This window comes from Dipodomys spectabilis, unplaced genomic scaffold, assembly GCF_019054845.1.
Source record: "Dipodomys spectabilis isolate Male_0828 unplaced genomic scaffold, ASM1905484v1 ptg000026l, whole genome shotgun sequence".
Taxonomy (NCBI): domain Eukaryota; kingdom Metazoa; phylum Chordata; class Mammalia; order Rodentia; family Heteromyidae; genus Dipodomys; species Dipodomys spectabilis.
In genome coordinates, this window is record NW_024870703.1 from 9,869,144 (window position 1) to 9,881,750 (window position 12,607).

Consider the following 12,607-nt stretch of genomic DNA (forward strand, 5'->3'; position numbering starts at 1 on the left):
TAATCATTTGGGTAAATGCCCAAAAGTGGGATTGCTGGGTAATAGGGGAATTCTATGTGGAGTTTTCTGAGGAACCTCCATACTGCTTTCCAAAGTGGTTGAACAAGTTTATACTCCCACCAACAGTGCAGTAGGGTTCCTTTTGGCCACATCCTCTCCAGCATCTGTTGTTATCAGAGTTCTTGATTATAGCCATTCTAACTGGGGTGAGGTGGAATCTCTATGTTGTTTGGATTTGCATTTCTTTTATGGTTAGAGAGGTTGAGCATTTCTTCATGTATCTATTGGCCATTCTTATTTCCTCTTCAGGAAAGTTTCTCATTAAGTCTTTTTTTTTTTGTGGGGGGGGGGGGGGCAGGTGGTCTGGTTGTGGAGCCTGAACTCTGGGCCTGGGCGCTGTCCCTCAGCTCTTCAGCCCAAGGCTAGCGCTCTACCACTTGAGCCACAGCGCCACTTCCAGCTTTTTTCTTTTTGCTTATGTGGTGCTGAGGAATCGAACCTAGGGCCTCATGCATGCAAGGCAAGTGCTCTACCACTGAGCCACCTTCCCAGCCCTCTCTTTAAGTCTTTAGCCCACTTATTTATTGGGCAGTTGATTTTTGAGGATTTGTTGTTGGGGGACTTAAGTTTTTGATTTCTAATTTATTTTAGATATGAGACCCTTGTCTGTTGTATGGCTAGTGAAGATCTTCTCCCAGTCTGTGGGTTTTCTATTGATCTTGTTTGCTATGTCCTTTGCCATGGAGAAGCTAGGCAGTTTCATGAGATCCCATTTATCCAACTTTTCTTTGATTCGTTGTGTTTCTGGGTCTTTATTTTTTATTTTTTTAATATATATTTTATTTTTTATTGTGAGAATACCATACAGAGGAGTTACAATTACTTGGGCAAGATAATGAGTACATTTCTTATCAAGAATTGTTGCCTCCTCTTTGTTTCCCTTCCTATCCCTTCCCATACTCCCCCCACGTCCTCCCACCTGATCCCCCCACCAAAGTTGTAAAGTTCCTTTCTGGACACAACGACTTGTACATCTCATTGTTGCAATGGATCCACCTGCATCCCTAGTTAAATGATTTGTTTTTGCCCTTCTCCTCCACAAATTATACCAACATCAAATACAGTGAAAGGAGAGGTTATACAGTGGGGGAGGGACATACAAAGCAACATAGAAATAACCTTATAAATATGTTAGAAACAACTGCATGAAAGAAAAAAAAAACATTTAAATACTTGTCTTGTGTCGGAAGCCAAAAGTTGAGTCTCTCAACATAATAGGCTTGACTATCTCACTGGAACATCTTGAGGCTGAGTTTACAGAATCCAACCCTTATCCTGCCCTAAGTAAACATCCTGCAGCTGCTACGGCCAATGAAGAAGCTTCCTTGACAGCCAATGAAAAAGCTTCCTTATTCCAAGCATATAAATACCCCTGTGTGAAAAATAAAAATTTGCAGCTTGATCAGAATCCCTGTCTTGCTGTCATTCTTCGTGTCTCTTGTCCCTTCATTCCTTCTCTCTTAGGTTCACTGCCCTGGTTGACGTCCTGCAGGTCGGGACAGTCTTGGGGTTCATTCCTCTAATATCAACTTATCTGACCTTTTCTGCTTGACTCAGACATATACTAGTTATTGCAAAGAAGGGAAACCATGGGACCTATGTTTCTTTGGGCCTGGCTTATCTGGGTCTTTATTAAGAAAATTTTGGCCTGTGTCAAGGAGCCCTGTAATGTTTTCAGGGTGTCTGCTTTGACTTTGAGTTCTTTGATCCATTTGGAATTGATTCTGGTGCATGGTGATGTATGGGGATCTAGCTTTGGTTTTCTACAGGTGTTTAATCAATTTTGCCAGCACCACTTACTGAAGAGGCTTTCTTTCATTCTATTTTTTTAGCTCCCTTATTGAAGATTAGGTGACTATAGGTCTTTGGGTTCATTTGTGGTTCTTCAGTTCTATTCCATAGTCCTGAGGTTCTTGTGCCAGTACCAAGCTGTTTTGATTACCATAGCTTTGTAGTAGACTTTGTGGTTTGGTATTGATATTCTTCCAGCACTATTCTTTCTGCTAAGGATTATTTTTGCTTTTTGAGGTCTTTTATTGTTCCATATGGATTTTTGGATTGCTTCTTCTATTTCTTTGAAGAATGAGGTTGGGATATTGATAGGTATTGCATTGAATTCATAGATAGCCTTTGGTAATACTGCCATTTTCATGATGTTAATCCTCCTGATCCAGGAGCATGGGAGGTTTTTTCCATTCCCTTAGTTCAGTATTAATTTCCTTTTTCAGGTTTTTAAAGTTTTCTTTATAGATGTCCTTCACTTCTTAAGTTAATTCCTAGGTATTTTATTTTTTGTGGGGCTATTACAAAAGGAGTTGCTTTCCTGATTTCAGTTGTGTTCTTCTCATTGTTGGCATACAGAAAAGCCACTGGTTTTTTAGGGTTAATTTTAGCGTTAATTTTAGGGTTAATTTAGGGTTAATTTTCCTGCTACTTTGCCAAAGTTTTGAATCAGCTCAAGTAACTTGGGCATGGAGTCCATGGGGTTCTTTAAATACAAGATCATGTCATCTGCAAAGAGGAGAGTTTTACTTCATCTTTCCTTATTTGGATCCCCTTTATGTTTGCATCTTGTCTTATTGGTCTAGGTAGGCATTCTAATACTAAATTGAAGGAAGGGTAGAAAATGGGCATCCTTGTCTTGTCCCTGAATTTAGATGAAATGGCTTTAGCTTTTCGTCACTAAGTATAATGCTGGCATAGGTTTGTCATACACAGCCTTAATTATATTGAGGGATGTTCCATGAATTCCTAGTTTTCCCAGAGCTTTCATCATAAAGGGGTGTTGGATCTTGTCAAATGCTTTTTCTGCATCTATTGAGATAATCTTGTGGTTCTTATCTTTGCTCTTGTTGATGTGATGAATTATATTAATTGATTTATATATATTGAACCAGCTTTGCATCCCTGAAATAAATCCTGTTTGATCATGGTGTATGATTTTTTTTGAAGAGTTGTTGAAGTCGATAGACCAAAATTTTGTTGAGGAGTTTTGCATCAATGTTCATTGATGAAAGAGGTCTATAGTTCTCTTTCTTTGATGAGTCCCTGCCTGGTTTTGTGATGAGGGTTTAGATAGCTTCATAGAAAGAGTTTGGTAGTGAACTTTCAATTTCATTGAAGAGTTGGAGGAGTATAGGTGTTAGTGTTGCTTTGAAAGTCTTGTAGAATTCAGCTGTAAATCCATGTGGTCCTAGGCTTTTCTTGGGTGGGAGGTCTCTTACTGCTGTTTCTATTTTGATGCTTGGTATGGGTGTGTTAAGTTGGTTTAATTCATCTTGGTTCAGTTTGGGCATGTTTATATTTGCTTGAAATTTGTCCATATCTTCCAGATTCTCAAGCTTATTAGCATAATGGTTTGAGAAGTATTCCCTTGTAAGGTTCTGAATCTTGGTTGTGTCTAACCTACTGGCAATATTTTCTACTTTGTTTTTTTATTTCCTTTTCTTCTAATTGGTCAGCTTTGATGGCTTCAAGTTCTTTGTTGGAGCTTTGTTTTAGATCTTGTATGGACTTCTTTACTTCCTTAATTTGGTTTTCAGTGTTTCTTCTCTAATCCCTTAGTTGATTGTTTATGGTTCCATTGGATTCCCTTTCCTTCATTCAGCATTCCCATTGTGACCTCCCTGGATTCCTCCAGCTATCTGTTTGTGGATTCCATGAATGCCTCCATTAATCTTTGAGTATCAAAAAATGAGTGAGGTAGCTGTTTCCTCTAGCTTGCAGTTGATGAGTGGTGCTAGGTTGTAGGTAGGGCTGTGGCCTGTCAACAATCAGTAGTTTTACCTTGATGGGCTAGCTCCTGAGAGACTCAATGAGCCTAGCCTTGAGCCAATCTCAGGATTTATGTGTAACAAGTTTCCAATTGCTGTAGGTGAAAGACCCCAGTCCCACTGGGATGCTTTCTTCAACGGGAGGGCACCCCAAGAACCAAGACTCCAAACCAGCAGATGCAACAAGCAAGAGGATTTTATTAGGCGTTTGCAGCAAACGGGCTCCCTGTCCAAGGCAGACTGGAAGCCCCGAGCAGTGGTTACAGGCACTTTTAAAGATAAAAACCACAGGATTAGCATAAGACCCCAGGCTCCCCAGGATTGGCTCAGCTCTGCGCGGGAAGTTTTGTAACAAGTGTCCACATAGTTACAGGCTCCCTAGTTTGCTGGGCTCGCCAGATGGTCTTTATTTTGAGCCCCTTGCTGAGAGCTTCTAAACAGGAATTTAGAAGAACATACCCTTTTGTTCTTTATCTATGTTTGCAGACCTTGTCCCTGGGCCTGCATCTGGACTTTGTAACTTTTTACTTATTTCCGGGAGGGGAAGGGTCAGTGTTAGAGTAAGCAGGTTTACAGTAAGCAGGTTTACAGAAGCAGAATTAGCAGTTAGCATATTGTAAAATAGACATAGCCCCAATTTTAATCTTTCATTCCCTCCTCTTTTCTTTGGACTGATTTTAATCTTAAAATCTAGGAGGTTCTGATCTCATTTGTAGGTGTGTCACTTGCCTGTAATACATGGTATTGTTGAGTTAGTACCATGGCCTGTATGACAGACAGCCTTTCACGAATGAACTGCAATAGCTTGCTAATTATGCAAGGACCAAAGGTGAGAAGCAACAATAGAATAATGACAGGTCCTGCTACTGCGGACAGCAGCGTGGTGAGCCAGGGGGATTTAGACCACCAACTCTCAAACCAGCTGCTCTGTTCGATCTTGTCCCAATTTCGCGCGTCTAAACGCTTTTGGAGTTCGGCCATGGAGTCGCTCGCTACTCCAGTATGATCAGCATAAAAACAGCATTTTTCTTTTAAGGCTGCACACACCCCACCATCCCTGAGAAAGACTAAGTCTAAACCTCTACGGTTTTGAAGCACTACCTCTGATAAGGAGGTGAGGGAGTCTGTTAATGCTGTGACTGATTTTTGTACATTTCTTAAGTCCTGGTTTATGGCAGCTTTTAGTTGTCTTAGGCCTTGTTGGCCTTCCGCATATGCGGCCGCCCCTACTCCTACTCCCGTAATACCTGCGGCGGTCCCAAATCCCAAGAGGACAGCTAATGTCATGCTGATGGGTTCTCTTTTGAATCTGCGGGGGACCAGGCCTTCCGCCAGTTCTTCAAAGGATTGGGAGTCATAGTATGTTACTCGGGGGTAGAGGTGTACTAAGACACAGAAACCAGTCTGGTTTATCAACATTGGTGAGACACAAGGGGTTAATCCGGTGTCACATGCCCACCATCCCCCATCTGTGGGTGCTAGGTATTTGCCTGGAATAGCTGTAACCTCTTCTATGCGGGCACAGAGCTGGCTCTTTTCAGGGGGTGGTGTACCAAGACATAGTCCTTGGCCTGACACCTCGGCTAGAGTTAACCTGGTGCCCTGGCGCCCCCAGGAGCATGAGTCAGAATAGCTGTAAGTACCATCATAAGCTGTCCCTTCATAATAAGGAGGGGCCTCAGAAAGGCAGAGCCAACAGGACTGAGTAAGGTCGCTTTTGGTGGAATTGAGGGCGAAATAAGCTCCTTCTACTAAATTGTATAAGGGAGGCATTTGGGGCAGCCCTGGGTCGGGGGTGGCCCGCGGGAGGGTGGGGTCAGGTGGTCGGTTTTGGAAAAGGGGCTTTTTTTCCTGGGCGGGGTTAGGCCCTATAGGGCGGGGGTTTATGCCTTCCACCCGAAGGCGGACAATTATGAATCCGCCATCGTCATAGTCCTGCTTGTACAGTCTAATCCCCCAGGTGAGCCCAGTCTCCCAGCCCAAGTTAGGCATTTTTCCTTTAGCAGTGAATTTTACAATAAGTCTTACGCACCACCGGTGGCAATTTTTGTCTTTGCAGCTCCCTCCCTCCCCTTGCTCGCTGGCCCTCTTGACTATTACGTAGTCCCAGGAGGAGGTGGGATTCCAGGAGCCGTCACCGGTGGTCTCGCAGCCCCAAGTTTTGCAGAAATAATCTTCTTCCCTCCCGCATTTGCTTATGAGGGAAGGATTCTGATGTCCGCCCGGACAGACATAGATCGGGAAACCTCCCCGGGGGATGTGGGGAGGAGACAAGCCTGACCTTGAGACCCTTCTACTAAGAGGTATGCATAAGGTTGGTTTCAGGTCAGGCCACCATGTCCAGAGGGGGGCTACATTAAAGGTAGACCACATCACACCCCCGCGTTCATCTACTACTTGCCATGTCTGGTTTTGGGGAAGGTGTGGGTTTATGCCTGCCAGGGGATGGACTCTTTGTCCCTCTGCTACTGTCAAGGTTACAACAGCAAAGAATATTAAACAGTTTTTAAGAGTCTTATCTTGAAGGGGTTTTGAGTGCGCTGCGCCTTCCATCTCGCTGGCTCCGAGGTGTCCTTCTTGTCTCCAGGCGGCGCTCGCTTGACGTGGGAGGCGTGGATCCAGGCAGCGATCCCGTCTACCTTTAGCGCAGTGGGTGTGGTCAGCAGCACGATGTACGGGCCCTTCCACCGCGGCTCGAGGGTCTTGGACTGGTGCCTCCTCACGTACACCTCGTCACCAACCTGGAAGGGATGCGGGACTGCAGAGCTCCCCGCGCTGTAGACGGCGGCCAGCGGCTTCCACACTTGTCTCTGGATGAGTTGTAGAGCTCGCAGCCGTGCCTGTAGGCTTTGGATATTTGTAGAAGAATCAATGGCAGGGTCAAGAAAATCTGCTATAGGAGGAGGTCCTCCATACAAGATTTCATAGGGGGTTAATCCATGGCTTGCCGGAGTATTCCGGGCTCTAAACAGGGCCATGGGAAGGAGTTGGACCCAGTCTTTAGTGCCAGTTTCTAGGGCTAATTTGGTTAGGGTCTCTTTAATTGTCCTATTCATTCGTTCTACCTGTCCTGAACTCTGGGGGCGATAAGCACAATGTAATTTCCAATCTATCCCCAACAGCTTGGCCACCATCTGACTTACCTGGGAGACGAAAGCAGGGCCATTATCTGACCCTATTACCTTAGGGAGCCCGAATCGAGGGAAAATTTCTTCCAAAATCTTTTTGACTACCACTTGTGCAGTCTCTTGTTTGGTGGGGAAAGCTTCTGTCCAGCCGGAGAAGGTATCCACAAAGACTAGGAGATACTTAGCTCCATACTTGCCAGGCTTAATTTCAGTGAAATCGACCTCCCAGTTGGTGCCAGGTCGTTCTCCTCTCATTCTGACTCCAGCGGGCGCTTGGAATCGGCCTGCATTGACCTTGGCGCAGGGAACACAAGAGTCTATGACCTGTTTAATTATGCCCGGCAGATCTGGAATGTAATGAGACTGCTCCTCCCTCTGTAAAAGAGTCTCCAACTTTTTGTAACCCAAGTGGGTCCACCTGTGTAAGTAAGTAACCAGCCTTCTCGCATCCTTGCGGGGCAATATAGTCCGGTTTTCATATTCCCACATCCCAGTCGAGTTATTAAAGGTTGCCTTTAGCTTTTTGGCTGTTTCCACATCCTGGTCTGAATACTGGAAGAGAGGCTGTTTATTTGGCTGTCTTTCCCGTGATGTGGCTAAGGCAAGGGTTTGGTTTTGTAAGGCCACTGCCTTAGCAGTTTCATCCGCCATCCTGTTCCCTTCTGCTGCAGGGTCCCTCCCCACTTGGTGACCTGGGCAATGGATGATGCTCACCTTTTTAGGTAGGAAGAGGGCTTGTAGGAGGTCTAGGATTTCCTTTTTATTTTTAATGTCTTTTCCTGCCGAGGTTAATAAGCCTCGCCTCCTATAAATCTCTCCATGGACATGTGCGGTAGCAAAAGCATACCGACTGTCTGTATAAATGTTGACTTTTTTCCCCCGGGCTTCTGTCAAAGCCTGTGTCAGGGCAATGAGTTCGGCCCTCTGTGCTGATGTCCCAGGCTCTAGGGCTGATGCCCAGATGACTGTGGTCCCATCTACTACTGCTGCCCCCGCCTTCCGCTCACCGTTATGCAGAAAACTGCTTCCATCCGTATACCAGGTGTGTTCAGCATCTGGTAGGGGCTGGTCGGTCAAGTCCTCTCGGGTCCCGTGCACCTCGGCCAGGATTTGATGACAATCATGTTCGATGGAGAGGTGAGGGCCTGAGTCCGGAAGTAGAGTTGCTGGGTTGAGAGAGACTGCGGCCCCGAACCGGATTCGGTCGGGGTTTAACAGCATTGTCTGGTAATGGGTGATCCGGGCGTTTGAAAGCCAACAGTCAGGGGGCTGGCGAATAACTGTCTCTATGGCATGGGGGGCCGTCACCGTTAAGGGCTGTCCCAAGGTTAGTTTATCAGAGTCTTTTACCAACACGGCCACAGCTGCAATGATCCGGAGACATGGTGGCCATCCTGACGCCACACTGTCCAGTTTTTTTGAAAAATAGGCCACCGGTCTTTTCCAAGGTCCCAATTTTTGGGTCAGAACTCCTTTTGCAATTCCCTGTCGCTCATCCACATATAAAGTGAACGGCTTGGTCACATCTGGGAGGCCCAAGGCCGGAGCTGATAATAAGGCCTTCTTAATTTGATCGAAAGCCTGTTGTTGTTCCCTTTCCCATCGGAATGGGGTATTTGCCTTGGTAAGGGGGTACAGAGGGGCTGCCAGTTCAGCAAACCCTGGTATCCACAAGCGACAGAATCCAGCACTCCCTAAGAACTCCCTCAGTGCTCGCGCACTTGTGGGCGGAGGGATCTGGGTGATGGCTTGTTTTCGGCTCTCTGTTAGCCACCTCTGCCCTCCTTCCAGCTTGTAGCCTAGATAGGTCACTTGTTGGACACAGATTTGGGCCTTTTTGGCTGAGGCTCTATACCCCAACTCCCCCAGTCTCTTTAAAAGGGCCCCAGTACCTTTCAAACAGTCATCTCGAGTCTCAGCTGCTAGGAGTAGATCATCTACATACTGTAGAAGAGTGAATTGGGGATGATTGACTCTGAAGTCAGCCAGGTCCTGATGTTGAGCCTTGTCAAACAGGGTCGGGGAGTTTTTAAATCCTTGTGGCAATCTCGTCCATGTGAGCTGTCCTGAAAAACCTGATTCTGGATCTCTCCATTCAAAAGCAAAGATCGATTGACTCTGAGGACTTAGCCTTACGCAAAAGAAAGCATCCTTTAAATCGAGCACTGTATACCATGTGTGGTTCGGGGGCAGCGTACTTAGTAAGTTGTAGGGATTAGGCACCGTGGGATGTATGTCCTCTGTCCTCCGATTCACTTCCCTCAAGTCCTGTACTGGACGGTAGTCTCCCATCCCAGGCTTTTTGACGGGCAATAAGGGGGTATTCCATGGAGATTGACATGGTTTTAGGATACCCAATTGGAGCAGTCTTTGTATATGAGGCCTAATTCCATTTTTGGCTTCCCTGCTTAATGGATACTGGCGTATCATTACCGGGGTAGCTGAAGCTTTAAGTCCAATAACCACGGGAGGCTGGTTCGTAGCCAGTCCCATTCCTGCAGTCTCCGCCCAAGCCTGGGGATAATCTGATAACCATTGGGGGTCGATCTGAGCTGACTGAGGGCTTTCATGTAACCGGTGTTCATCCTCCAGGCGTAAGGTTAGGACTTGGAGGGGCTGTCCTTGGGGTCCTCTAACGGAGGCCCCTTTTCCTTGGAAATAAATCTGGGCCCCTACCTTTGAGAGGAGGTCCCTCCCTAACAATGGATAGGGGCAGTCTGGAATTAGGAGGAATGAGTGGGTGACTAGCCCTGTTCCGAGGTGTACTTTTCGCTCAGTTGTCCATCGGTACAATTTTCCCCCTGTGGCCCCCTGCACCAAGGATGTCTTAGAACTCAGGGGACCTCCTGCTCGGGTTAGGACCGAATGTTGGGCGCCAGTGTCAACCAGGAAGGTTACTGGCTGGCCCCCCACTTGAAGGGTTACCCGGGGCTCAGGGGGGGGCTCCTGGCCCTGACTGTCCTAATCTTCATCCTGTAGGGACAATACTTGTGCTGGTCTTCGGGATCCTCTTATCTGCCCCCTTTTTTTCGGGCAGTTCCTGACCCAGTGTCCTATTTCCTTGCAGTATGCACACTGGTCACGGCTCACTAGAGGTTTCTTTTCCTCCCCCAGGTTCCTATCTGACCTAGCCTCTCTCTCTTATTAAAAATTTTCTCTGCTTCCTTAACCAAATCCTGTAAAGTATACCCCTGAAGCCCCTCCAACCGTTGTAGCTTACTCCGAATGTCCGGGGCCGACTGCCCGATAAATGACATAATGACATCGGATTGTCTGTCTGCAGCAGAGGGGTCAAAGGGCGTATACATACGGTATCCTTCCATTAGTCTCTCTAAAAATCCCGCAGGCGTTTCCTCAGAACCCTGCACTATTGCACGTACCTTAGCCAAATTGGTGGGGCGCCTCCCGGCCCCTTTGAGACCTGCCAACAGAACCTGGCGATAAAGACGGAGTCGCTCCCTACCAGCTGCGATGTTGAAGTCCCAATTTGGGCGGGTTAACGGGAACACTTCATTGATCTCATTGGGCAACTGCGTTGGCCTGCCATCTTCTCCTGGAACATTCTTGCGAGCCTCTAGGAACACTCGCTGCCGTTCCTCCGTGGTGAGGAGAGTCTGCAAGAGTTGCTGACAATCATCCCAAGTGGGCTGGTGGGTTAGCAGAATGGATTCAATCAGGCCCGTAAGGGCCTGAGGGTCCTGTGAAAAGGACGGGTTATGGGTTTTCCAGTTATATAAGTCCGAAGCAGAAAAGGGCCAATATTGATATTGGCCGGCCACTGTCCGGAGGGGAAAAGCATGGGCCGTCCAGCCTCCCCCCGTCTCTCCGCCTCGATCACGGCGGAGGCACAGACGACTGCTGGGAGGTGACGAAGGCATCCGGGGCTCCACCTCCAGCTCAGTGGAGTCCGGAGAAGGAGCAGATGGGGAATGGGAGACCCCTATCGGGCCCCTTTGCTCTTCCATAGGAGCAGGAGCAGGTTGGGCATAAGGCGGCGGAGGGTCTGGCATTTGGGGAGGCTCTAACAATAACAAGTCTGTCTCTGTCTGATTATCAGGCAGAACGGGGGGTCTTGAAGAGGAGGGGGAGGGGTCCTTTGTTTTAAGTTTTGACAACTCCCTTAGGGGGTAGAGGAAAGATTGGGATAAGGGTGGTGGAGGAGGGGTGAGGGGAGTAGGTGGCTGAGGGACAGGCAGGGGAGGAAAGGTAGGCTGGATGGGGGCAGGAGGAAGAGGGACTAGGGGAGTGGGAGAGGGTGGAGGGGCCGAGAGGGGGATGGAAGGGGAGAGAAAAGGCTTAACCCACTTCGGGGGATCCTGAGCAAGATTTTCCCAAGTAATTATGTAGGGGACTTGGTCAGCGTGTCCGTGAGGGCCGGGCTGGAAAACTCGAGCCTTCACCTGTAAAATAACACCAAGATTAAAGGAGCCCTCCTTAGGCCACCCTACATTGAAGGCGGGCCATTCGGAGGAACAGAAGCTGATCCACTTTTTCTTCCAGACCTCCAACGACAGGTTGTGGGCCCGGGTGGTGACTTCTGTCCAGTGATCTAGAGTAAGGCTTAAGGGGGTTGTTAGCTTTTGCCCCATTTCTTTAAAAGTTACAAGACAGACAACAAAGACGATCAACGCTAAACAGAAACAGACGAGATAGACAAACGCCGCGCGGTTCCCCAGTGAGTACAGATGAGGAAGGAATTACAGATGGGAGTGGCCGGCCGCGCCTAACCTCCCCAGAACAGAGAGACACTCGGATCTCCTCCTTCCTCCAGACAACCCTGGAGCAGGACTCCAGGGCGGGACCAGGGTACTGGGCACGTCTGCTTTTCCCTCTGGCCCAAATACAGATTCAGACAACCCTGGAGCAGGGCTCCAGGGCGGGACTAGGGTACTGGGCATGTCTGCTTTTTCCACTAGTCCAAATACAGATTTGGATCCCAGAACATAAAATGAAAGTGACAAACACACAAGACAAGAGCTCTATCTCACCTCCTACCGGTCCTGGAATTTGGGGTCTGGGGGCGCCTGGATCCCGGACGAGCCCCCAACTGAAAGACCCCAGTCCCACTGGGATGCTTTCTTCAACGGGAGGGCACCCCAAGAACCAAGACTCCAAACCAGCAGATGCAACAAGCAAGAGGATTTTATTAGGCGTTTGCAGCAAACGGGCTCCCTGTCCAAGGCAGACTGGAAGCCCGGAGCAGTGGTTACAGGCACTTTTAAAGATAAAAACCACAGGATTAGCATAAGACCCCAGGCTCCCCAGGATTGGCTCAGCTCTGCGCGGGAAGTTTTGTAACAAGTGTCCACATAGTTACAGGCTCCCTAGTTTGCTGGGCTCGCCAGATGGTCTTTATTTTGAGCCCCTTGCTGAGAGCTTCTAAACAGGAATTTAGAAGAACATACCCTTTTGTTCTTTATCTATGTTTGCAGACCTTGTCCCTGGGCCTGCATCTGGACTTTGTAACTTTTTACTTATTTCTGGGAGGGGAAGGGTCAGTGTTAGAGTAAGCAGGTTTACAGTAAGCAGGTTTACAGAAGCAGAATTAGCAGTTAGCATATTGTAAAATAGACATAGCCCCAATTTTAATCTTTCAGTAGGGTGGACTTGCTTCTGTGCAACAGCAGGGTAGGGTAGTCTCTGGCT

The 12,607-nt window shown here is 47.6% G+C and overlaps 1 protein-coding gene across 1 annotated transcript; it reads right to left on the reverse strand.

The window, feature by feature from the left end:
* Positions 1-6,328: 6,328 nt before the first annotated feature.
* LOC122104532 lies at positions 6,329-11,550 on the reverse strand. Its single transcript, XM_042675453.1, is given in 2 exon segments — positions 6,329-10,014; positions 10,089-11,550. Coding segments are annotated over 2 exon segments (5,148 nt in total).
* Positions 11,551-12,607: the final 1,057 nt, after the last annotated feature.